General features: G+C 43.0%; 1 protein-coding gene across 12 annotated transcripts in view; it reads right to left on the bottom strand.

Annotated features, from left to right (window-relative positions):
- Nucleotides 1-26,763, bottom strand: part of LOC144248998 (spectrin alpha chain, non-erythrocytic 1) — a 70,355-nt gene that overhangs the window by 22,527 nt on the left and 21,065 nt on the right. For 6 of the 12 annotated variants that reach the window (XM_077797143.1, XM_077797144.1, XM_077797137.1 and 3 more), the window contains exons 6-31: nt 25,719-25,852; nt 25,404-25,548; nt 25,174-25,328; nt 24,351-24,486; nt 21,274-21,375; nt 20,420-20,557; nt 19,229-19,339; nt 18,587-18,664; nt 18,304-18,459; nt 17,918-18,122; nt 17,272-17,453; nt 16,685-16,928; nt 16,375-16,497; nt 15,617-15,834; nt 13,835-13,927; nt 13,528-13,662; nt 10,967-11,115; nt 9,855-9,914; nt 8,538-8,736; nt 6,518-6,622; nt 6,083-6,106; nt 5,499-5,534; nt 2,610-2,657; nt 2,019-2,110; nt 1,254-1,398; nt 984-1,165 (exon numbers count right to left, since the gene is read on the bottom strand). In XM_077797143.1, coding sequence (XP_077653269.1) covers nt 984-1,165; nt 1,254-1,398; nt 2,019-2,110; nt 2,610-2,657; nt 5,499-5,534; nt 6,083-6,106; nt 6,518-6,622; nt 8,538-8,736; nt 9,855-9,914; nt 10,967-11,115; nt 13,528-13,662; nt 13,835-13,927; nt 15,617-15,834; nt 16,375-16,497; nt 16,685-16,928; nt 17,272-17,453; nt 17,918-18,122; nt 18,304-18,459; nt 18,587-18,664; nt 19,229-19,339; nt 20,420-20,557; nt 21,274-21,375; nt 24,351-24,486; nt 25,174-25,328; nt 25,404-25,548; nt 25,719-25,852 — 3,395 coding nt within the window. The remainder of the gene's footprint in view (nt 1-983; nt 1,166-1,253; nt 1,399-2,018; nt 2,111-2,609; nt 2,658-5,498; nt 5,535-6,082; nt 6,107-6,517; nt 6,623-8,537; nt 8,737-9,854; nt 9,915-10,966; nt 11,116-13,527; nt 13,663-13,834; nt 13,928-15,616; nt 15,835-16,374; nt 16,498-16,684; nt 16,929-17,271; nt 17,454-17,917; nt 18,123-18,303; nt 18,460-18,586; nt 18,665-19,228; nt 19,340-20,419; nt 20,558-21,273; nt 21,376-24,350; nt 24,487-25,173; nt 25,329-25,403; nt 25,549-25,718; nt 25,853-26,763) is intronic. The other 6 variants (XM_077797134.1, XM_077797139.1, XM_077797141.1 and 3 more) reach the window with 1 other exon arrangement.

Raw genomic sequence — 26,763 nt, 5'->3', positions numbered from 1 at the left:
GTCATGAAAGGGCAGAGGGATATTGTTCTAGGTTAAAGGAAACTAAGACAAGACTACCAAACGCACTAGGAATCCTTGTCTGGACCTTGGATCAAGAATAAGCCTTAGTAATAAAATATATAATGGAATGCAGGTATGGCAGCACATGGCCTATAATCCTAGTGACTCAGGAGGCCAGGGCAGGAGGATTGCAAATTTTAGGCCAGCCCCAGCAATCTGGCAAAACCCTGTCCCAAAATAATAATAATAATTAAAAAAAGAAGGGCTAGGGATGCAGCTCAGTGGTAGAGTGCCACTGAGTTCACTTCTCAGTATCTCTTCCCTTCTAAAAAAGGGGAAAAACAAACAAACAAAAAACCAACAACAAAAAAAGAGAGAGTGTGTGTGTGTGTATAAATATAAATGTATATATAAAGACTGAAAAACAAATCAAATATGGACACACTTGGTTTTTTGGGAGTGATAATGGAAATGTAGCTAGGTAGTTTACTGTCAATGTTGGGAGATGTATGCTCATGTGTTCAGAGGCAAAGTGTCAGAGATATTCAACCTGCTTACAGGTGCTTAAACAAAAAGTGTCCACAGATAATAAACAAAATTAACTGGTGACTACTGGTGATAGCATCACAGTTGCTCCTTTTGTCATTCTTTCAGATACTCTGTGGCCTTGAAATGCTTCTAAAAAAAATTTTGATGAATAAGACTAAGGTATATCAATATTAAGTGAAAAATATAAAACCATTTAGCATGTGGCTGGGGCTGGGGCTCAGTGGTAGTGCATTTGCCTGGCATGTGTGAGGCACTGGGTTTGATTCTCGGCATCATATTCAAATAAATAAAATAAAGGTCTATCAACTAAAAAAAACCCAAAACACTTAGCAAAAGGATGAGGATGTGAGAATGTCTACATGTGTGTGCACAGGAAAATAGACTTAAAAAGATGATTCTATGTTCTAGATCTCTGAGCAATATTTAATTTTTACCGGAAATCGCTAAGAAAGCGCTGCAGGTCATGGGAGTCACCCAACTTCGCCTTGCGTTGGTCTGCACGTTTCCCAAGGCTGGTCCAGGCCTGATTTAATTCAGTGCACTTTTCTTTAAGGTCCTCTGCAGACTCCGGGTGAGACTGGATCAGGCGCTGGGCTGTCTCCCCGAGAGAATTTACCTATGGGAAGAAAACAGTGAGAAAACACAAATAAAGGAGCTGAGCTCTACAGAGAATAAGACTTGGCTCTGCTCCATGCACCTCTCACCTTGTCACCGAGAGCTGCAAGGTCCCTCTCAAAGCCCTCATGCTTGCGCTGCAGGGCCTGGACACTGGCCAAATCATGACCATAGTTGTCTGTGTTTAGAGCCTGATTCTTCTCTTCAATCCATTCTTTGGTCTCATCAGCATCTCTGTAGATCAAACACACGTTCAGATTAACAATCACTGAGATTAGCCAGGTGCAATAGTGCATGCCCATAATCCCAGCAGCTTAGGAGGCTGAGGTGGGAGGATAGTAAGGTACTCAGTAAGGCCCTAAGCAATTCAGCGAGACCCTGTCTCAAAAAATAAAAGGGGCTGGGGATGTGGTTCAATGATAAAGTGCTCTTGGGTTCAATCCCTGGCACCAAAAATAAATAAATAAATAAATAAATAATAAAATAAATAAATAAACACATAAAAAGGGCTGTGGAAGTAGTTGGGCACCCTGGGTTCAATCCCCAGTACAGCAAAGAAAAACTCAATAAACAAATAAATATAAATAAATTATCAGAATTGTTTGTCTTGGTTCCAGGATGAACAGAAAAAAATCCTTTGTCAGAGGTAAGCACCTATAGTTCTAGGAAGAGGAGGAACACCACGTCTGCACTCTCAGTACTTACAAGCATCAGCCTGTGACAGATATGGCCCCACGTGCCAGAGAGTTCACATATTAGCAAGGCCCAGCCGATACTCCGAGACCCCAGTCACTAAGTCTGGCCATCCACGTCAGGCAGACAGTCCCCTTTCTCCCTCGTCTGGGCCCCCTCACCTGTGGAATCTCTGTACTTCATGGGCACTGCCTAAGAGCTGGCTCCGCTCCTCAGCCAGCTGCTGCAGGGACCGCCAGCGCTCATTCAGTTCCTGCGGGAAAGTGGCAGTGTCAGCCCTGCTTCCATCCTCCTCCATTATACCCACAACCAGGTCTTTGGAAAATGACTTAAATTGACAGTACATATAACTTCCTGTGTCCAACCTTCCTGGTGGAATAAATGAGTATACAACAACAAAATTTCAGGAAATCAAAATCAGCCATATCCAATGACTGGCATTCACCCAATTGCCTGACCTAGGAATCCCCTTTGGAACAGGCATACGCACAGCTAACTCATCCTCACTCTATTCTGGCCTTGGGCCTGGCATGTGGCACCTGCCTCCTGAACAACTGTTGAGTGGAGAAATGCCAGAGCCTCCAGCTCCAACACTTGCCCAACTGTATCCTCAGGCTAGAGCAGACCTGGGAAGAGTTGGCATCTGCCCCAGATGCTCAGGGGCATCTTTAGGAGATCCAGGGACTGCAGACAGGAAAGGAATGTAGTGAAGGAAAGCAGGAGGGTCAGTAGAGCTGCTCACTGATTCTTACCTTGATGGAATTGAAGGTAGCCACGGTGTGAACCATCAGGCGAGCAGACTACATAAGGGAGAGAGAAGAGGAAAACCCAATCAAGCTTATGCCAGCTAAGAGACAGAGATCTGAGCTTCAAGTGCCACCAAGTAGGTCCAATGGTTAACCAAAAACCATGAAGGGGATAGCAGCAACATTGAAAACAGAAATATTAATAAAAGCTATCAACCTGAGAAAGACATGAGAAAAGCCACAGTGCACAGTCAGACCCAGCTCCATGACTAGATACACGGGAGAAGAGTTTTCACCAAAACCATGTTGTCTTTTTTGGAACTAGGGATCGAACTCAGGGCTTTTCGTATGTGAGGTAAGCACTTTGCAATTGAGCTATATCCCAGCCTTCAAAAACCACATTGTAACAGGCGGTTGGGCAGAAAAAACAGCTCAAAGATTAATAAGTGCCTTAAAACTTGTCCATGTTACAGAACATTCTAGGAAACACTCAATTTAACATTTGCCGGCAGCTCAGATAGTGAGGTGTACTAAAAACTCAAATTGCCTGAAACAGCTATGAGGCTGCTGTTCCCTCTAACGGGATCTTCCTGAAGGAAGGTCAACAGCTTCACCAAAGGAAAAAGGAATAAGTCATCAAGTTAGTTCTCTTTTCACTTCTAAAAATCTTAAGTATGCCCAGACTATAGAGCCCACCCAATTTATGTGAAAGAAACCACTTGGCACATACTCCTTCAAGCCCCCCAGAGAAGACGACCAGGGGAGTAAGCTCACCATGGTCACATGACTTGCCCCAGGTGACATGCAGGTGTGTGCAGGGCCCCTGTCCCTAACCCTCTCAGAAAGAGGAGGCATTGGTGTCCACAAAGATCTCTAAACACAGTTTGGGGGGAGGACCACTAATGGTGCCAGGAAACGGCAAATGGTCAGATAAGTAGCTGTCGCCTATTCAAATCACCATCAATTTTTGTTATATGAGAAAAATTAAGATTGAAAAGAGGAAAGTTGAATCAAAGGAAAAATGTCCCAGCCCCTCAACTGACCCTATGTAATGAGAGAGAGTAGTCAGAGCCAGTGAATGAACCCCACTGTTGGCGGCCTGAGTCCCCAGGACAGGGCAGACAGGTCAGTGCAGGAGCAGAAGACAGACGGTGAGAGGCTTTTGGGTTTAGGTTTGCATGCTTTCTTCCTATACCAGGTAGACAGACTCTGTGTGTGTGTGTGTATGTGTGTGTATGTGTGTGTGTGTTTTAACTTTAAAAACAAAAATTTTTTTTTTAGTTGTAATTGGACACAATACCTTTATTTATTTATTTTTATATGGTGCTAAGGATGGAACCAGGGCCTCGCACATGCTGGGCGAGTGCTCTACCAGTAAGCCCCAGTCCCAGCCCAGTAGATATACTTTCTTTTTTTAAAAATATTTATTTTTTAGTTGTAGTTGGACACAATACATTTATTTTATTTATTTATATGTGGTGATGAGGATTGAACCCAGGGCCTCACACGTGCTAGGCGAGTGCTCTACCGCTGAGCCACAACCCCAGCCCACCAGTAGATATACTTTTAAAAGCAGAAATCTCAGGGCTGGGGTTGTGGCTCAGAGGTAGAGCTCTTGCCTACCATGCGTGAGGCACCGGGTTCAATCCTCAGCACCACATAAAAATAAAATAAAGATATTGTGTCCACTGAAAAAACTAAAAAATAAATATTAAAAAAAATTCTCTCTAAAAAAAAAAAGATAAGATATTGTGTCCACCTATAACTAAAAAATAAATATTTTTAGGGGCTGGGGATGTGGCTCAAGCGGTAGCACACTCGCGTGGCATGCCTGCAGCCCAAGTTCGATCCTCAGCACTACATACAAACAAAGGTGTTGTGCCCGCCAAAAACTAAAAAATAAATATTAAAAAATTCTCTCTCACTCTCTCTTTAAAATAAATAAATAAATAAATAAATAAATATTTTTAAAAAAAAGTTATTAAAAAAAAAAAAAGCAGAAATTTAGTAGACACATGCCTATAATCCCAGTGACTTGGGAGGCTTAGGTAGGAGGATCGCAAGTTTGAGACTAGCCTCACCAACTTAGTGAGGCCCTAAGTAACTTAGTAAAAACCCTGTCTCTAAATAAAATATAAAAAAAAGGGCTGGGGATGTGGCTCAGTGGTTAAGTACCCCTGGGTCTCTGCGTTCAACACCTAGTATCAAAAAAAAAAAAAAAAAAAAAAAGGAGAGATCAGCAATCAAGTGAGACAGTCATACAAGCTAGGTTAGGAGGGAAGATGCTTTTCTGTATGATATGGTGTGTATATGTGTGTGGTACTGAGGATTATTCAGGAGCTATACTCCCAGACTTTTCTTCTTCTTTTTTTTTTTTTTTGACAAAGTCTTAGTAAGTTGCTGATACTAAACTTGAGGTCCTCCTGCCTCAACTCCATAGTAGCTAGAATTATAGGCCTAGGTCCCTAGGCCCAATAGCAGGAAACCTTTCTTAGGCTACAGGAATCAAAGGTTAGACAGATGATTAAATGAGGTGGTAGGGAGGTTTATTCTCTTTCTGTTCTCAGTCATTTATGTGTTTTTATCACTTGTCTTGGACTGCCATCCTACCAGTCTGATGCTGTGCTGCATTTGAGGTGTCTTTGGCATAGACAGGATCTGCCCACTCTGAGCATCCAAACACAAGCACTTTGTTTCTATGTATTACACATCACATTTCCAGAGACTGATAGAACACAATATCAAGGTTAGAAAAAAGCCAGCCCAAATGAGTCCAGAGATTACCAAAGGTCCCAGAATAGCAGAATACTTAGAAAAAGGCACATCAGAAAGACATGAAATGCTGCATGTTCCTGCAAAACTCTTAGAGACAATAACTTGCAAAGGAGTTCTTACCTTCCACGGGGAGGCCGTCTTGGAATCTGTTTCATCCTAGTTAAAGAAGCAGCAGTTTAGGCATCGTGCAGGTGGGCTCAGCACTCCCACCAAAGACTCTAGCTTTCCCCAAGGGAGTTCACAGGTCAGTGAACAAAACTGAATCACTCTCTATAACTTAAAAAGTTTACCACCAGCTAGCAAAAAAACCCAAGACTTTTGGAAGAAATTATACAAACAAATAGAAAAATTACAAATTTTTCAAATCTCCAATAGAATTGGAGAAAATGAGTCAGCTTAATAAGAAAACGACCAACTTTTCTTTAGGTCATATGAAAGGATTCTTTGAAAGAAGTTAAAACCAAACCTAAAGTGGTAGCTGTGCATAAAGTTTTAGAAAACTGAAGGGATATAAAATTTTTGGTCTTTTGGAGAAGGCAAATAGAAATTAGTATCTAGAGTTTCTTTTCCACAGAATTTTACACACGAAAGGATCTCTGATGTTCAGGAACAGAAATCCTCAAGAAGCAGCTCTTGACTTTACATTGTTCCCACGATCTACCTCCTTCTCATGTCCAAGTTCCACACAGACTCCTGCAACTTACCCTGGGCATCATGCCATACACCTCCTATAAGGAGAGAGAGAAACCAATTTTATCTTCACAGGAAATAAAACCTCCCAGAACATTCAATACTGTAACAAAAGAAAGACTAGAATGCTGGCCAATGACTTCAAGTCATTATTCATATGCAAAACCTTTTATTTATTTAAGAAACTTGTGAAACTGCCATTAATTAAGGCCACGTAAATATTCCACAACTTAGTACATAAAAACTTAGGAGAACACAAAAGCCCCCGACTGGATGAAGAGTGAGAGATAATGGCCCAAGGAAGTTGAGGGCACACAGAGGACTGCATCTCCATTCAAGCCACCATTCTGTACTCTGAAATATCACTCCGGGAGCACTGAAGAGCACAGTAAGAAGCCAAGTTGCTCCCTAATGGCAACAATGCCTGGCTCCAAGATGGAGATACCCACCTGCTGCTGCACAGCCTGGACCTCCTCTGCCATCAGACCTTCAGACTCCAGGTCTTCAGCCACCTTGTTAATGTCCTTCAGCCGGGACTCATTGGCCTTCAGATCCTTTAAAGCAAACGCCATCATAACTAAACCCACAACGGCCAATCAAGGGAGAAGAGGGCCAAGGATATCCACAAAAACGGCTTGAGCCTAGAAAGATCTGCTCTATGGCATCCTATGAATTGTTTTCTCTACTCTTCAAGGGGTCTGGGTCAGGAAATCCTGACTGCAGCTATCAAGGGAAAAAAAAATAGGGTTCTAGAAGCAGTCTGTCTCAAATTTACTTGATTAATTATGGATAAAAAATAATTACTCACTTCAAATGTAGATTTAAGTAAATATTTTTAAGGGAAGAAACATGACTAAAGAACAGAGGAAGGAGGGAGAGAAAGAAAAAAGAGGTAGACAGAGGTGAGGCAGGGAGAGAAATCCTTCTCCCACTTTTTTTTTTTATATTGGGCATTGAACCCAGGGGTGCGTAACCACTGAACCACATATCCCCAGTCTTCTATTGTATGAAACTGGGTCTTGCTAAATTGTTGAGTCTGGCTTTGAATTTGCGATCCTCCTGCCTCAGCCTCACAAACCGCTGAGATTATAGGAATGTGCCATAGCACCCAGCTCATCCTCCCACATTTTAATTAGTTATAAGGATACTCTTGGGGCTGGGGTTGTAGCTTAGAGGTAAAGTGCTTGCCTTGCATACTTGAGGCACGGGGTTCAATCCTCAGCACCACATAAAAATAAATGAAATAAAGATATTGTATCCATCTAAAACAACAAAAAAAGATACTCTTAGTCGGGCACAGTGGTGCATGCCTGCAATCCCAGCGGCTTGGGAGGCTAAGGCAGGAGGATCGTGAGTTCGTCTCTACTAAAATACGAAACAGGGCTGATATGTGGCTCAGTGCCCGAATGTCACTGAGTTCAAACCCTGGTACCCCTCCCAAAAAAGAGTACTCTTACTCTGAATATAAGAAAAATATGTGCTAAATCATACAATGGACTATTATTCACCAGTAACAGGAAATGGAACACCAATACATGCTATAAGGATGAATTCTGAAAATACATTAAATAAAAGAAACCAATCACTTAAAAAAAAAATCACAATTCCATTTATATGAAATGTGCAGAATAAGAAATCTACACATAGGGACTGGGATTGTAGCTTAGTGGTAAAGCCCTTGCCTAGCATGTGTGAGGCACTAGGTTCAATCCTCAGCACCACATAAAAATAAATAAATAAAATAAAGGTATTATGTCCATCTGTAGCTTAGGAACAACGACAAAAAATTCAGATGCAAAGAACAATGGTAGAATGTTTGCTTAGCATGCAACAGGCCCTGGGCTTAATTTGTAGCACCAAAACAAAACAAAAAAAGTAGATTAGTTGCTAAGGCTTGTGAGTATTGGGAAAAATGCACAGTGACTGCTTTATGGATATATGGTTTTCTTTTCAGGTAATACTGTCTTGGCACTAGATAAAGGTGGTAGCTACATAACATCATGAAGGTACTAAATACCACCAAATCCTATGCTTTAATATGGTTAACTTTGTTACATAAATTTTACTTCATTAAAAAAAAAAAAAAGAGCTGGGCACCATGATGCATGCTTATAATCCCAGTAACTTGGAAGCCTGAGATAAGAGGACTTCAAGTTCAAGGCCAGAGGCAGCAATTTAGCAAGGCCCCAAGCAACTTAGTGAGACCTTGACTCAAAATAAAATATAAAAAGGGTTGGAGAAGTAGAGGGGTAGAGGCTCAGTAATCTGTGGTCAAAAAAATCAAGAAAACCAGGGGCTGGGGCTGTAGCTCAGTAGTAAGCGCTTGCCTAGTACATGCAAGGCACTGGGTTCAATCCTCAGCACAACATAAAAATAAAGGTATAAAATTAAAAAACAAACAAACAAACAAACAAAAAACAAGAAAACGAATCAGTGATTTCCAAGCTCATCTGTGAAGACATCCCATACCTTCTGGAAGTCATCAAATTTCTTCTGCAGCACCTCGACCTGTTCTAAATCTGCACCGACCTCTTCGTTCGTGAGAGCAGCTTCCTTTTCATTGATCCACTGCTGCAGCTCGTTTGCCTCACGGAACAACATAAACTTCTTGCAACTCTTCTCCAACATGCCTTTCCGCTTCTCCCCCAGTTCCAGCAGAGAGTGATATCTGATGTAAGTCAAGAGGGTGACAAGAAGGGCAGAAGTGGTTAGATGGTAAGTACTAGAGATGAGAACACAAACTCAAACCACTAGGTGTCTCCAAGATGCGATTCAAGGCATGAGTTTGTAAAGATGGTGCCCTAGTGACAAAGGATCAGAATGCATTGATGAGGATTCCAAGCACCCACACCACAGCCTCGGGGATGAGCATACCCTGTAGCGTTCACAACTAGGTGGCCACGACAGCTAGGCACACACACACATCCCAAGCCAATCCTGCACTTACAACATCACGACCAGATGACCAAAACCCAAGCATTTAGCATGGAAACACAGGGTTCATGCGACTACAGCAGAGAGTGAGATGACGTTGCATAATATATACAGAGGGTTTTCGCATTTTTTTTTTTAAATAATTCTCCAAGCAGCCTCCAAGTAGAAGGTACACCAGACTTTAAAACAAACTCATAAGGACGTCTGTATCTTTGGATCAGTAGGACATTTCTAAAATTATAGACTTGTTTTTCAGAAAGTCATGGCAACTTCAGAAGGGCAATCAGAGTACAGAGTACCTGTACAGTTTCATTACCAGGAAGTCCTAAGAAGAATCAAAGACTATTCTAACCCTTGGGAACTGAAGTACAAAAAGTTCAACTCCCACTCTCCTTAGAGACATGAGAATGACAAATGATAAAAAAACTAAAAGTTTAAAAAAAAAAAATTCTAAAATCACCATTAAATCTAAGCTTTCCAAACAAAAAAGCAATGAGTTACAAGGAATGCAGGCACTCTAAGAGAGTCATTCAACTTCCTTCCTCCTAAGGATTCCACAGGCTCGCCTTCACATTGGCTGGTGACAGTGGAGTACACCAGGAGACCAAGAGCAGGGGACCAACACCACTCTGAATGCACAGCTGCACATAAAGCAACTGATGAGAGCAGCAGTCACCCACAGCACAGCTCACCGAATCCTCTCTCCTGCCAGCAAAGCTGCTGCACAGATGCCTGCCCCTCCCACCACCTCATCTTCCTAGATGAATAGTGCCTTGGAGAGAAGTAGCAGAGGGAGGATGGACAGGCTAGCAGTGGACACAGGGAGCCCAGCGAGGCTCTTGGCCTACTCACAGTTCTTCCACCTGTTTCATACGCAGAGATACACTGCCGGCTTCCTTAGTTATGCGTGTCCTGCACAGAGGGGGTACAGCAAAAGCATGCACAAATTAGTGGGATTAATCCACAGGGATGAAAAGCAGCAGCTCCGACTGGTGCCATGATGATGGATGCTTAGAGTGGGGAAAATTAAGGAGTCACTCAAAAGCTCTTAGAAGCAGTCCAGGCCATGAATGAAATCATAGTAGGGAAGAAGCAGGAAAATTTAAATCAGAGTGTTAGTTCACCTTCATCTTCCTGACACATCTGCCATGCTTGAGGCAGACTTCCCTGTACTGCAAGCACTATTAACTTCACAGAACAAAGCCCAGGACAAAATGCACTTGGAAAGAAATTTTGCTGATTGATAATAGCCAATTTAACCGTATATATATGACAACGTTTCTGCTCTTGTATTAATGACCAAGGCTGCTGATAAGAACATGAATCCAAATCTCTCCTTATCTCAACACTAAGAGAGTCTGGACATACACAAATAATTTCTAGCATTTTCAAGAACCATTATGAGTCAGAAGAGTTCCATTGTTATAAACTCTAATGGGAATGCATGTTCTGGATGCTTCCCAAGCATCCAAAGCCATTGATCTCATTAGGAGTAAGATATGCCCTAAGGGAGGGCACAAGTCAACAAGGTGGCTTAACTATAGTAATGAGGATAGAGACATTTCACAAAAAAATAAATGCCATCCTTAGAATACAAAGCTATGGTACAGAGAAAAGTTCTCTAAGCAGCCATCCAAAGAGGGAGGCACATCCGAGGGTGAAAAAATCTGAAAATCCATTTCAAAAAAGCATCTTGAACCACAAGGGAAAGATTAAGACGGCACGGCAATGTTTAGGAAAATGCCATTTAGAAAAAGAAATGGGAGAAAAATGAAACACAGGAGATTAAGGTGTATCAGGGATTTGAGGCTCAAACAGGGAGGTAGGTGGATTAAAAGTGACTTGGGGAAAGCAAGAGGAAGGCAGACTAGCTGCCGAGGCCTCAAAACTCCACCTACACCTGCAGGGCACAGACCAAGCCCCTAGTGATGCCTGACCCTTGGTGTCAACTGTGTGCCCCTTACTGGTTGTCGATCTGCTCCTGCCGCAGCGCTATGCTGCCCTGCTCCTCTAAGAGGTTCTCCCGGGAGGCTGACTGGGCAGGGTCCAGCTTCTTCACATATGCAGCCGGCACAAAACCCTGACGATCGTTCACTTCCACTTTCCACCAGTCCTAAGAGAAAAAAGGAAGAGAAGTGAGAACAATTCCTTTCCTGAGAAAGAACCCATGTAGGCCTGTGTATCTGCGTGCACATATACACCTAAGAGAGCTCTGAGCATTTTAAGAAGCTGTGACAGAATCAGTCACTGTGAACTGTCATGCACAGAGTCACAGGTGAAGCAGAAATGCCAGAAACCACATAGGACTGTCTTCCCTTTGTTTAGAGACTCCAGAACTGTGCTGTGCAATACTTCAGCCAATACTATTTAACTTTCAGTAAGTCAAAATTAAATTCAATAAACACCTCAGTTGTAGCTAGGAGGCTGAGGCTAGAGGATTATAAATTCCAGGCAGGCCTAGGAAACATAGCAAGACCTGGTCCCAAGATATGTAGACAGGTGTCATGTCAGTGCATACCTATCATCTCAGCTACTCAGGAGGCTAAGGCAGGAAGACGGCAAGTCCAAAGCCAATCTAAACAATTTAGTAAAACTATGTAAGACAAAGTTTTATTTAATTGATTTTTTTTGGGGGGGTGGGTGGGAGTTGGAGGTTGGTACCTGGGATTGAACCCAGGGGCACTTAACCACTGAGCCATATCCCTATCCCTTTTTAAAAATTTTTTAATGTTGAGATGGGGATGGAAGGTCTTGCTAAGTTGCCGAGGCTGGCTTTGAACTTGCAATCCTCCTGCCTCAGTCTCCTGAACAGCTAAAATTATAGAAATGTACTATGGTGCCTGGCATTACTTATTTATTTTTGGTATTGGGGATTGAATAAAGGGGAGCTTTACTACTGAGCCACATCCCCAGCCCTTTTTGTTCTGTATTTTATTTAGAGACAGGGTTCAAGGAGTTGCTAAGGGCCTCATTAAATTGCTGAGACTGGCTTTGAACTCCTAATCCTCCTGCCTCAGCCTCCCAAAATGCCAAGATTACAGGTGTACAACACTATGCCTGACTCCTTTTTACTTTTTATTTTGAGACAGGGTCTTGGTAAGTTGCTTAGGGCTTTGCTATATTGCTGAGGCTGGCCTTGATCTTTTGATCCTCCTGTTTCATCCTCCTGAGTTGGAGATTATAGGCTTGCACCCCTCTCACTCGACTAAATTAAAATTTTAAAAGGGCCATAGCTGGGAGTGGTGAGGTATGCCTGTAATCCGAGTAACATGGGAGCCTAAAGCAGGATTGCAAATTTGAAGCTGGCCCGGGCAGCTTAGTGAGGCCCTGTTTAAAAATAAAACAACAACAAAAAAAGTCTGGGGAAGCTGTGTGCAGTGGTACACACCTGAAATCCCAGGAGCTTGGAAGGCAGGAGAATCATGAGTTCAAAGCCAGCCTCTGCAACTTAGCAAAAGGCGCTAAGCAAACTCAGTGAGACTCTGTCTTTAAATAAAATACAAAAAAGGGCTGAGGGATGTGGCTCAGTGGTTAAGTACCCCTGAGTTAAATCCCTAGTTCCCCTCCCAAAATAGAAAGAAAAAAAAAAATTAAAACAGGCTGGAGATGCAGCTCAGTGGTAGAGTGCTTGCGCAGCCATTTGTGAAGCCCTGCTTTGAAATAAAAAATAAACTCTGCTTTGAAATACAAAAAGGGCTTGGTGGTAGGGCGCTTGTCTGGCATGCACAATCCCCAATACTGCAAACAACCACCAAAACACTGACAGTAAACTAGATGAGCGAATAAAGAGGTTCTCAACAATGCCTCCAAATGTTTCTGTCACTGTCAATCAGCTTGTGTCAAGGAAAAAAGCTGACGAACTAGGCAGTATTTAACCTGAAGAAGACAAAACCTACAGGGTGACATCTTGGCTGTCTTCAACTACCTGCCAAACTGAGACAGCTGTAGGTCTAGATTAACAACCAACAAAGACAGGCATAAAGGCGGATGCCTGAGATCCCAGAACTCAGAAGGCTGAGGCAGGAGTTTGAAACCAGTCTCAACAACTTAGTAGAACCCCATCTCCAAATAAAAAATAAAAAGCTATGGAGATGTAACTCAGTTGTACAGCAACTATGGGTTCCATACCCAGTATTGCAAAAAACAGCAGGTAGGTGCTGTGGGTGTGGCTCAGTGGTAGGTATTTGCCTAGCATGCAGATTCCATACCTAGTATTGCAATACAATATGGAAAACAACAACAGATTCAAGTTACAAAGCAGCAGACCGTGGCTCAAAAGGGAAAGAATCCCACCTGGAGAGGTTCAATGTGAAAAAGCCACCAGGAGACTGTGACTCTCTATACTACCTGCAGGAGACATGTTCAGTGACCTTCCTAATGACTCATACACTGGACAAATGTATACTGTATACTAAGTGGGAGACAGACAGGAGACCCTTGTCTCTCTCTCTCCATACTCTACCCACCCACAGATCCCTGACAACATGATGGTGTGCACGTGTGCCAGCTAGTCTCTGTGCCTTGCCTTGTTGGTGCTATTGAGCAGGGTAAGAATGTCCCCTTTTTTCATGGTGACTTCGCGAGGACTCTTCTCCTGATAGTCATAGAGAGCCAAGACCAGCTCTTTGCCTGTCTCATCATCCATGGGGGCCACTTGTTGCTGAAAATACAAAGGAAGAACATTGTATCCTCTAAGCAAACCACAGAATCCAGCTTTACCCAAAATTTACCTTGTACGCTGACAGCCATAATATCTGCTGGCAGTAATTGGCCCCAAAGCTTTTCCTGGCCCCACCCTAACCCCCAGGGACCTGGAACTGAGACACACTTACCCGGCATGACTGAGCCTGCTCTCGAAGAGCCTGGATGCTGCTGCCATAGGCGCTGAGATCTGAAAGCAGTGCTTCGTGTTTCTTTAGTAGAGCCTGAAACCAGAATTTCACATGGAGCACCGGACACACAGCCCAACCCCTCCTCAGTGTCTCACAACATGCCACCCTCCTGAAGCAGATTTTAGTCACACAAAGATGTGAGTCCCTCTTGCCCTGCACTCTCTCCCCTCTTTACTCATTTATTTTTGTAGTACTGGGAATTGAACCCAGAGGCACTCTACCCCTGAGCTACATTCCCAGATCATTTAAAAAAAAATTTTTTTTTAGTTATTAATAGACCCTTTATTTTATTTATATGCAGTGCTGAGAATTGAATCCAGTGACTCACACATGCCAGGCAAGTGCTTTACCACTAAGCCACAACCCCAGCCCCAGCCCCAGACCTTTTTATTTTGAATAAGGTCTCACTAAGGTTGGCCTCAGATTTGTAATCCTCCTACCTCAGATGCTCGAGTAACTGGGATGCCCAGCTTCTCCATTTTAAAGGTAAACATTTAATTTGGGGAAATATTAACTGTGACTTTCATTTAAGGCAAGCGTTCTACCAACTGAGCTATATCCCCAGCCCTTTCTACTCTGGTTTTACCCACTTAATTTTGTAGTATTTGAAATACACAAAGGCATAAAGAACAATATGCAAACAAATTTGTGATTCCACATCTCATTCTAAGAAAGAGGTCACCAGCCAGGTGAGGTGATGCACCCCTGTAAATCCAGCAGCTCAGGAGGCTGAGGTAGGAGGATCACAAGTTCAAGGCCAATCTCAGTACTTAGTGAGATCCTGTCTCTAAATAAAATATAAAAAGGCTGGGAGCCAGGCGCAGTGGTGCATGCCTGTAATCCCTGCGGCTCAAAAAACTAAGGCAGGAAGATGGCGAGTTCAAAGCCAGCCTCCGCAAAAGCAAGGTGCTAAGCAATTCACTGAGACTGTCTCTAAATAAAATACAAAATGGGGCTGGGGATGTGGCTCAGGGGTTAAGCACCCCTGGGTTCAATCACCAGAACCAAACAAAAGGAAAAAGAAATCACCACAAAGTGGCTATGTATACTGCCCTTCCCTCTCCACATTTGGTGCTTTCTTATTCTCCACTAGTACTAAGGTTTTTATTTCAACAATAAAACTCATTCTAGTTTTCCAGAGGCCAGTGAGAAAAGAGGTAGGTATGGAGACTATATCTAGACCTTTATAAATTAAAAGCTATAGTAAAAAATACATATATATTTTGCCAAACAACGTGTATACATGTTGGTGTGTATGTTGGTGTATTTGTGTGCTGGTGTTTGCATGTGTTGGTATGTTTGTGTGTATGTTGGTGTGTTTGCTGTGTTGGTTTGTATGCACATGTGTGCTGGTGTGCATGTTAGTGTTTGCATGTGTTGGTGTTTGCACATATACATCGGTGCGTGCTGATGTATGTGTGTTGGTTTATGTGCACATGTGTGTTAGTATGTTGTTGTGTGTATTGGTATGAAAACAGGCATGTCTGCATATGGTGGTCAGAAGAACAGATCCAAAAACGGCAAATATTAATGGTTGAAGACAGGTTATAGGAAATGTCTTCTTCCTTTAGTTATGACTAAATTTCAATAATAAAAAGTAAAAGCCAGATTCCAAAACACCTTAAAAAATAACTGCCATGATGCTACACCTCCCCTACCCAGTCATTTTCCTAATCTGCCTTCTTTCTCTGGCAGGTGTGACACCCCTGAGCTCGGGCTTACCTCAGCAGAGTCCTCATCCTTTCCGTAGTCAGTACTGCCCACAATGGGCTCCTTCTCCCGCATCCAGGACTCAGCCTCGTTGGCATCAGCAAAGTACTGCTGGGCCTGTAGCGAGTCCTCCAGGTCCTGCCTCCGCTGGGAGGCTTTGGCTTTCAGTGCCTCCCACTTCTGGTTCAGCTCGTTGAGCTTGGCCTTCACGTCTTCTGCAGCAAAATGGCCTGCAGAGCAGACAACAGAAAGTGTGCTGACACAGAATGACAAGAAGGCTTCTGGTATGCTGTGAACACTACTTTCTCACAACGTTCTAGGGAGGTGTGCCCTGTCATAATTTTATTTCTAATGAGGGGCTCAGCTTCTAGCCCTTGACTGCCTCCTCAAACCAAGACTCTATCTACATCACAAGAAGCAGATATCCCAAGGAGGCATAAGTGACATTAGCAAAACTAATAAAAACAGCAGCGCTCCACAGTTCTCAGTTATGAGACTTCTTCCTGCAAGAGCTTTCCCAGGCCCTATACACAGTTGAGCTCATTTAGTTAACTGCTATATCGGGAGATGCTATCATCCCCACTGCATCTCTGTCTTACAGACACGAAATTGAGGTTCGGCAAGGCCCAGTCAATGTCACATGGTTAGGAAGGAATGGAGATGTCAGATTCACCCCGCTGTCCAATCTGCTGTGTGCAGTCCATGCACTTAACCAACGCTTGAAAGGGGAGAGCAGAGCCAGGCCACACTCACTGCCCACAACCACTTACCTTCCTCCACCATGGCATTTCCCTTCTGGGTCACAGCTTTGATGCGGGGTTCATGTCCGGCAATTTCTGCTTGTAAGGCTTGATGTTTCTTTAACAGATTCTGGACTCCAATCAAATCCTTGCCTGAAAGCAGAAACCACTCCCTTGTCATCCACCACAAAGAGAAAAAATCACCACTAAACTGTTACAGCTCCTACCAGGGTTCCAGTGCAATAAAAGTGGTCTTGCTCCCTCTGGCATGTGTCTCCTTTATGCAACAATGGCACAGCCCTACTGTAGCTTAAATCCCACCTGCTGGAGGAACACTGACCTCTGTTGGTAGAGGCGGCAATGGGTTCCTTCTCTCGAATCCAGGTCTCCTCATCTTCCACATCGCGGAAAAGCTGCTGCAAACGCAGAGAATCTGCCAACTTCTGCTTTCGGGCAATCATAGGTTCCTTAAGAGCCTCGTAGCGAGCTACAAGGGCTTCCTGCTTCTTTTTGATATTTTCAGCATCAAAATGGCCAGCATCCTGGAACTGACGGGCCTGAATGGTGATGCCATCAATTCGATCCTGGGAAGAGGAGAGCACAAAGCCTTGAAGCTTGAACTAGTACTGCATGACTACACATAGAACGCTTCTAGGTTGACTTTATTACTTTGGGTATGGTTTTGTCACATATGAAGAAAAATCAACATGGTATTTCTCCCATATCAAGAGAATTTTTTCTGCCAATCCTCCTCTCACATTAGGCTTCCTGAAAGCTTTGAGGAAGTAACTTCACTTGAACGGCAGCACATGCATTCCCTAAAATACCAAAACATGTCCCTCCCTTCCAGTGCTAGTCTCATCTTGAGATTCTTGCTATCCTTCCCTCTTGTCACTCCCCCATCTAAAGGCCCAATTCATACTCCACCTGGTGAGCAGCCACATCTGCCTCTAGCAGGGCGTGCTTCTTCTGGAGGTTCTGGACATTGGTAAGGTCTTTGCCATAATCATCTGAAGCCAAGTGACCTTCTACTTCATACAGCCACAATTCAATGTCCTCCACATTGCGATTAAATTGCTGTTGCTGGTTAGCTTCACGAAGCTTTATTCCTGTCCAAGGAGGCAAGTTTAACTGTCTATTGGTTTACATGGTCCTTCCTCTAATACTGCTCATGAACCATTATGCTGGTGATGGAGTATGAGTCAGAATTTTAGTTACTGCTTCACTTCCACCTCCTAGAGGCTGAAGGGGAGGCTGCCTGGAATGCAGTCTAATACTACAAAGTAAGGGCGCTTGAGAATTATTAAATGCCCTTGGCTCACAGATCAACCATGATTTTCAGTGATAAGGCCCAATTCATTCCTTTCTGGCTTCCCCAGCAACCAGTAATTCACCCACACTTACCAAATCACCAAAGCATCAAGGACCCAAGTAACTCATGCACATGACATACTCTCTATGCCCAAAGTCATCTCCCCTCCTTCCCTGGGTGGTTTATATCCCTAGAACACTTAACTAGGAAAGACTGGTACTCTAAATGTTCCTGTCACCCTCAGGTATGAGATTCTTCTACCTTTCAGTTCTGTGGCCTCTAGCAGCTTCTTCCACAAACTAATGACTTCATTCATACGAGCTGCAACTTCATCTTTGGCATAGTGGTTGACATCTATCAGCTTTTGCCCAGCCTTCTCCAGGGCATCAATGCGACTCTGGTTTGCTGAGAGCTCAGCCTCAAAAGCCTGATGCTTCTGTACCTTTCCTTGCAGGTTGGATGGGTCCTGCCAATGGAAGAGAAGAGTCCTTTCTGAGATCCGAATATGCCAACTTACCCTGAGCTGCTATTGTACTTGTCTTTAAGCAGGGGGAGGTTTGCATAAAACAGCTTGTGTTAAATAGTTCAGTTTGTGGAATCCCATTCTTTTTATAGCCACACTGTTTTACCCAAGTACTAATGGTTACTTTATAGGCTTCATCGGTGGCAGTTTTCATCTTCTCGTTGACCCAACTCTTAAGTTCATCGGAATCACGGAAAAACTGCTGCAAGTGGAAGGAATCAGCCAGCTGGGCCCTGCGGCGCATGGCTCGCTCATGGAGGGCATTACGGCGGCTCAGCAGCTGAAAGACAGGTACTCCTGTGAATCTTCAATTCAGATTCCCAAAAAGATTGGGCTAGACTACAGTGACTATCATTGAAAATACAACTGCATACAGCAAGCAAGAAGCAAAAAAATCCGGAACTTACAGCATCTCGGCGAGTGGCCACATCCTCCATTGCATAGTGGTTGTTCTGGATTAGCTTGGTTGCAAATTCATCCAGTGCCTAGGAAGGAAGATGAGAGTTGTCACTATGTGCACTGTTCCTCCACCTGGCTGGTCTCTAGAGAGGTCATGAAACACCCTCAACCTTAATGTGAACCAAGGTTCACAGCTACAGTTGGTAACGACAAAATTTTCCCATAACTTGTAAGGTTCTGCTTGATGTTTTTAGCTAGAGAGAATAAAACTGCTCATTCAAGTCCATTGACATCAGCTACAGTGTGAGCACCCAACAGGTAGCACATAGAGGTTAACAGCTTTCCAATTCTTGCTTCTATAATGTGTTTTCAACAGAAAAAGTATGCATTACATTAGTTTTAGTGAAAGGCAAATCTCAATTTGGAGACACACATCAAGTAAGTAATTTCCTTCTATAAAGCCTGAACAAGATTTTTCAAGTAAGTGATTTCTTTCTATAAAGTCCTGAACAAGATGGCATTTTTCAGATTTTAAGCACCTCAAGAATCCCTTGTACATAGCTCCTTCATTAAATTGGCTCAGAATCCTTTTAGGAAAAGAGGGGACTCCTGCTTACTCTATGGGTTATGTTGACAATAAGAAGTCTTACTGTGATCTTTTCCTCCTGGGCACTAAGGGACTTCTCAAAGTCCTCATGCTTCTTGAGAAGCGCCTCGACACTATCCAAGGAGTCTCCCAAGTCCTCATTCAACAGGAATGCCTTGCAGAAAGAAATGAGAGTTAGAATCATGTCCCATTCTTTGATCTTCTATGACTCGAAAGTGAAGGATATTTTGGCCAAAATGCAAAAAGAAAAAGAGTGATCCTATGCCTATGAAACCTCTGGTGTCTCTTCTGGAAAGTCTAAAGCCCTTTCAGATTCACCTAAAATCAATCCAGTGAGGCTCAGGGTGTAGCTCAGTGCTAGAGCGCTTGCCTAGCACAGACATGCAAGGCTCAGTTCAATCCCCAGCACCAAAAGCAAAAAAATAAAATAAAAATAAAACTCAAGTCAGCAACACTGACATTCTTGTTCCATATTCTATTGAAATTTTTTCAAACAATGTTGCTGCTGCTCTTAGATTTGGATTACACAAAATACTAATTGTAAGAACAAGAATTAATACTAATTACTAATTACTGTATTACTAATTACTAATACTAATTACGTGCAGTGGCACACGCCTCTAATTCCAGCAACTCAGGAGGCTGAGGCAGGAGGATCACAAGTTCCTAGGTAACTTAGTGAGACCAAATAAAAGGGTAACAAAAGAAAAGCAAAAAACGGGCTGGAGATATAGCTCAGTTGGTAGAGTGCTTGCCTTGCATCACAAAGTCCTGGGTTCAATCCCCAGCACCACAAAGAAAAAAGAGAAAAGCAAAAACAAGGTGCTAGGGTCGTGGCTCAGCGGTAGAGCACCTGTCCAGCACGTGTGAGGCCCTGGGTTCGATCTTCAGCACCACATAAAAATAAATAAATAAAATAAGGGTATTAACAACTACAACTAAAAAATAAATGAAAGAAAGAAAAGCAAAAACAAAACAAACCCTCTCCTTTGCAGTAGAAAGTTTTTTATCCCAGTAATCTTAAAAAAATGAGGGCCTTTTCCAAGTGCCCTTCTATCTCAGCAGGGAGGGATGCTGGCAGAGCCAACAGAAGCCTACTCAGGCCTCTGCCAGCTCTGCTTGAATCAGAGCTGAAATGCCACTGAGTTCCTCAAACAAACTAAGCAAACCACAAGAGAATTGGTCAGCATAGCCCTCATTCCTCCCCGGCTTACAAGGCTTCTGCTCCAGTTACCTCCTGCTTGCTCATCCAGTTGTCCACCTGCTCAGTGTCACGGTAGAAGAGCTGCAGGTCCATGCATTGCTCATACTGCTGTCTGCGAAGCTCCCACAGCTCTAGCAGGGTGGCTCTCTCATCTGAGAGGATGGTCAGCTGTGGGGACAGGAAGCAAAGTCAGCTTTATGGTTTCTGGTCAGCCATAGACTGTCTGGGGACTCTAGTACTCATTCAAACCTTCAGGCTCTTTTCTGATTTGCAGAAGGTGAGGAGTTAGTTACATGCACTTGTACGTATAACCCTTGACTCAGAAACATATAAATATTGAGTGCTATGTATATGTATATTAAATATAAGAGGGATGGCCCTATTCTGATTAACCTGGAATTAATTTATTGTCACATTATTACAAATGATTTTAGGTAAAAATGCCAAGTAGACTGGTAGGTGGAAGTGAAAGGGCTCCATCTGAAAGAAAGGCCCTCTAAATGGTGGAGGAACTCTCAGCTGAGAAATGTCAACTGAGTTTATGCTTCCTAAAATCTGTTTAGTTCATGAATGCTCTAGATTCATATTATAAACACCTGTTTCCTCTTTGCTCTAACTATAGAAACAGGACTAGCTCTCTCAAAGTCCCTTATAAGTAAGAAACACATCAAATAGGTCCCAAAGAGAAACTGTCCTTGGGACCAATCAGCGTACTGTATATGTACATATACTTTTTTAAATCTCTGAAGGGAAAAACTGCTACTTTGCAGGCAGAAGCATGGGCCATATTCTTATTCATGATGGTGAATGTCACATCTGGACATTGAGGCCTTGGGAGCCTGGCTTCCTCTTCATGAGCTCCTTTGCCCTTGCCCCTCTCTTACCTTCTCCCGTACTTCATCTGAGGCGTAGTGACCAGCAGCTAGCAGGGCCTGACCTGACTCCTCTGCAGACTTAAAGCTGTCTTCGTGAGCATCAATTTCACCCTGTAGAGAAAAGGGCATTTTATTCCCAGTAACTTGCAAAAGAAAAATAAGTTACTGCATTTCAAACAATCATTCCAAATCAGACTACCACATATAATATCATTCTGGATCACCAAACATAAAAGCACCACTGACTGAGAAGTCCTTTCCACTGGCTCTGCAAGGCCTCTCTGTCATGCATCAGGTTTCCACTGGACTCTGTCTTCCCTGTGCCAAGTGGATTTGTTTACTATGATTTTCTAGTACCTCACAGGGTGAATCCCTTCCCACCCCTACCATGTTCTTCAAAATTATCTCAATTGCTGAACCATCTGATGGCACATTCCTGTAATCCCAGGGACTGGGGAGGCTGAGCAGGAGTATCACAAGTTCAAACCTCAGCAACTTAGTGAGACTTAATATAAAAAGGGCTGAGGATGTAGCTTGGTGGAGGAGTGCCTCTGTGTTCAATCCTCAGTAAAAAAACAAAGAAAATAATTATCTCAGCTATTTTTGAACTTTTTTCCCCCACATAGCTTATTTATTTTCATAGCTTATTTATTCCACATACACACACATACACTCCCCTATTGAACATTTTTTAAAAATATTTTTTAGTTATTGATGGACCTTTATTTTATTTGCATATTTATATGTGGTGCTGGGAATTGAACCCAGTGCCTCACACACATGAGGCAACATTCTACCGCTAAGCTACAACTCCAGCCCCACCTGTTGGGGACTTTTTTTTTTTTTTTTTTTTTTAAAGAGAGAGGGGGGGAGGGGGGGGGAGAGAGAGAGAGAGAGAGAGATTGATTTCAATATTTATTTTCTAGTTCTCGGTGGACACAACATTCTTGTTGGTATGTGGTGCTGAGGATCGAACCCGGGCCGCACGCATGCCAGGTAAGCGCGCTACCGCTTGAGCCACATCCCCAGCCCCTGTTGGGGACTTTTGACTGTAATTTCATTGAGTGCCCATGTCCTGTGAAGAATTTATAAGAGGATCATTCTATCCATGCCCTGGGCAAGTAATTCTACCTAGTCAGTTCTTCCTTAGGGGCTGGGGATATAGTTTAGTAGTACAGCAGTTGCCTAGCATGTGAGAGGCCCTGGGTTCTATCCCCAGTGTGGGACAGGAGTTAAGTACCTACCCTCCTTATGTACAGCTGGATGTGATGGTGCATACCTATAATCCTTGCTACTCAGGTGGCTGAGGCAGGAAAACTGAAAGTTCTAGCCAGTCTGAGCAATTAAGTAAGACCCTAATTCAAAATAAAATACAGCCTTTTCCTGGCTTCATGGTCCTCTGGGCTCTATCTCCCTCTCTGACTGGGCTCCTCTCCCAGTCAGTGCTGCAGCTTTCACAGCACTTTCCTTGCACCTGTGTGAATCCACCCAACTCCACAGGCAGACCTGTAGGGCTTCCAGCCCATGGCACCCAGTCCTTTCCTTCCTGATACAGTGGGCAGTGTGTGGCACCAGCACCATGCTCTTTTACTCCTTTTTTTAAGTCCTTTGTGGTCAAGGATGTGATTGTGGAGCTCAAGAATGATCTAAGCATCCATGGATCAGTATCTCAACATTAAACTGACATCAATGTTACAAACCCTGGGAGATATCCTCACATTATCAGTGAAAAATTGCTTCATCCAGAGATCAGTGGTCCATTATGTGCAGTTGCCAGCAGACAAGTTGGACGTACAGTTGCTACAGGATGCAGTAAGGATGAAGCCCTGCGAAGCAGTGATACCCACTGCTCCTTTCCCCCTCCCTTTCCTATTGGTAACTCCATAACCAATACTTGAGATTTGGGTTTTTTTTTTAATAATGATGGATTTGGGGCTAGAGTTGTGGCTCAGTGGTAGAGTGCTCGCCTAGCATGCATGATGCACCAGGTTTGATCCTCAGTACCACATAAAAATAAAATACAGGCACTGTGTCCATCTATAATTAAAATAAATAAATAAATATATATATATATATATAAAATAGTGATAGATTTTTTTTTCTTGAAGGGATTTAGTGGATGAGAGAAATAGCAAGGAGTAGCTCTCCTCTGTTGAGAAGGGAAAGATAAATGGGCCGGGGAACTGCAAAGCCTTCCCTGTCCCCAGCACCTTTTCTTTCCCACTCCTTCCCTGGAGACAGTGGGAGAGTTTTCTAGGTCTCACCAGGGCAGCATAACATTTTGGGGAAGGAAGGAATCTGTCCCACATCAGGAATAAAATTTCTGATGCAAATTTGAAAAAAAAAAAAAAAAGGGCTAGGAGAGACATAGCTCAGTGGTAATGCACTTCCCTGGTATGCTCAAGGCCCTAGGTTCCATCCCCAGCATTTGTCTCTCTTACACACATACACAAAACCTACTCATTTTTAATGTCTTTCAGCACAGTTTCATAGCTTTCTTTGCAAATGTCCTGCATACCCTTTTTATAAGATTTTTTCCAAGTACCTATACTCATTATTACTTAGAAAACCTACTCCCCTTTTCGAGGTAAAGCATATTAAGATCTTGTATAAAAGGGTCAGATTGTAGCTCAATGGTAGAGCACTTGCTGAGCATGTGTAATGCACTGTATTCAATCCTCAGCACCACATAAATAAAGATACCGTATCCATATACAACTGAAAAAAAAATTTAGGAAAAAAAAATATGTAAGTAGTTTTCCATGGAACATACTTTGGGGAAAACACCAGAATAAGAAATTTAGATTTATTCAAATCAACTATGAAATTCATTTTTTGAGATGGCATAGATGGATATGCAAAATAGTGGCACCTCTACCATGCCAAAGCTCACCTCTTTGCTTTTATGGGTCATAGTTTACCCTGCACTAAAGCAGGTAGAGCAGGTCTCCAGAGCTAAAACCAACAAGACTTACAACAAGAGCCACCAGTGAATATGTCCCAATAATATCAACTCATAGGCTTCTCAGTGATGTACTGACATGTTATCTGTTAATGTCTTCACTTCTGGAAGATCCTGCTGTTACCTTGTGCTCTTGGTGCCTATCCAGCAGGGCCTCAGCTCCAGCCACATCATTGGCAAGCTCATCTGCATTGATGAGAGCTTTCATCTCAGTCACCCAGCTGGTGAGGTCACGAAAGTCAGCAAGGAAGCGCTGAAGCCTTAGGGAAGCCAAAGATATGTCATTAAATCTCTCTAATGGAGGCCCTAGAGTGGAAGATGGCCTCCCTAATGCTCTGAATTCTACATTCCCGCATGCCTAACCATACAAACTCTAATCCTGGGAAATAGAATATTCTCTCAATCTATTCTGAAAGGAAAACAAGAGAAGGCTGAAATCAATCCTTTAAAACAGCGTCTATCACTATAATGCCTCAATCTTGTCTCACATTTTGCTTATTTGTCTTTGAGATAGGTATGTTGCCCAGGCTGGTCAATGTCCCACATTTTAACTGTCTTATTCCCAGGGAGTCTTATTCCCCCAGATGAGTAAGAAGCATTCTTTTATTCTTTTCCAATACTTGATTTACTCAATTTTTATAACAGGATATTTCACATGATACTCAGATGGCTAAGGGGATATTTCCATTTCTATCAGCCACAATGAAGTGAGAGAGGATGGAAGAATTCAGGAAGTCATAAACACTAAATATATCCTGGACTTTATCAGTTGCTAGTCTCCAAATAAATATAAGTGAGAAAAATGATGTGCATTTTCTTAGTAGGTGTTACCTGGTAGGATATATAAAACTTTCATACATAGAACCCACCCTTCACTCTGCCCTCCCCTCCTCTGTATAATAGAGTTGAATGATCTTGGCTGTTAAGCATTGGCAGATTATTTTCACCTGTATGAATCATTGAGCCGTGCATGTCTCTCTGCTGCCAGGGTGCGGATCTGTTCCCAGTTTGTAATAAGCTCCTCTCGCTTCACTTGGATCTGGGTGGCGCTCAGTGGGTGGGACTGCTGCAGGCGATCAGCCTCAGCACACAGGGCCTTGACCTAGAAACACACTCTATTAGAAACACTCTCCTGACCCTTGTAACATTTATAGAATCAGCTGTTTTCAAAACCAACCTTGTCCTCTAGAGCAGCAAGATCTCTCTCCAGACCCTCATGCTTCCGAAGCAGAGCCTGAACACTTGCCAGGTCTCGGCCAAAATCATCAGAGGCCATTAACTGCTCCTTTTCCTTAATCCAACTGATTGTCTCATCCACATCCCTATGGAATAAAGGTACAAGTTATCCCACAGTTATGACAACTCTCTAGAACTAGGACTGCCACACAGGTCAGGACTGGTCAGCTCTTGCAACTTATCAGTACATGCCTTGGATTTTCCTAAGCCCTTCCCAGGTGATGCCCATGCTCCAAAGCCCACTCTGGGCTGGTACCTGTTAAAGCGCTGAACCTCAGCAGCCCCAAACAGCTTCCCCTGTCTCTGAAGAGCCAGTCCCTTCAGCCTCTGCCAGGCTGCATTCACTTCATCCTGCTTGGTTTTGATCAGTTCCTCCTCAGGATGCTGTTCCTAAACAGGGAAGAGGCTGGATTTACCTGACATCTCTGGCTCCTCCAACTAATTACCCTGGGATTGGCTCCTCCATCTATGTATGTGGGCAAATCTTCATAATAAAGAAAATCTTAACAGAAGAAACACTGGTCTTCTGTTGGAAATAAAGAGAGCTGCGGTTTGGCTCAAGAAATTGTCAGTTACCTCTTACACCTCCCTAGAAGCAACTGCTTAATCTACAAAGAGGTTGGTGCAATTTTGGCTCCAACTCTGTGCAGCTCCATCAATGCACACAACTACCCCAAATCCTCAAAAATCTGGTTATCTCAAATGTTTCTAGGTTGTTAAGCACTAGTTGCCCACACATGTTCTGTTCAGGGCTCACAGGTTTGTTCCTGGTGTCAGACTACAGGCATTAGTTTAAAAGTTTCCTTCCCCAGCAATCAAATTTTTTATTATTATTATTATTATTATTATTGTTATATATTTTTAGACAGGATCTAAGTTGCTGAAACTGGCCTCAAGCTTGCAATCCTCATGTTTCAGCCTCCTATATATCTTTTTTTTAGTTGTTAACGGATTTATTGATTGATTGATTGATTGATTGATTGTCTTGAGAATATAACCCAGTGCCTCACACATGCTAGGCAAGTGCTCTACCACTGAGCCACAACCCCAGCCCATATTTTCTTTTATTTTAATTAAAGATACACGTGCCAGGTGAGCTGGGATATAGCTCAGTTGGTAGACTGCTTGCCCTGCATGCACAAGGCCTTGGGTTCAATCCCCATCTCTCTCTCTTTTTTTTTTTTTTTTTTAGAGAGAGGGGAGAGAAAGAGAGAGAGAGAGAGAGAGAGAGAGAGAGAATTTTTTTAATATTTATTTTTTAGTTATCGGCGGACACAACATTTTTGTTTGTATGTGGTGCT

Source organism: Urocitellus parryii, chromosome 4 (genome assembly GCF_045843805.1).
Source record: "Urocitellus parryii isolate mUroPar1 chromosome 4, mUroPar1.hap1, whole genome shotgun sequence".
Taxonomy (NCBI): Eukaryota; Metazoa; Chordata; class Mammalia; order Rodentia; family Sciuridae; genus Urocitellus; species Urocitellus parryii.
This window is presented reverse-complemented; position numbering and strand designations above follow the sequence as displayed.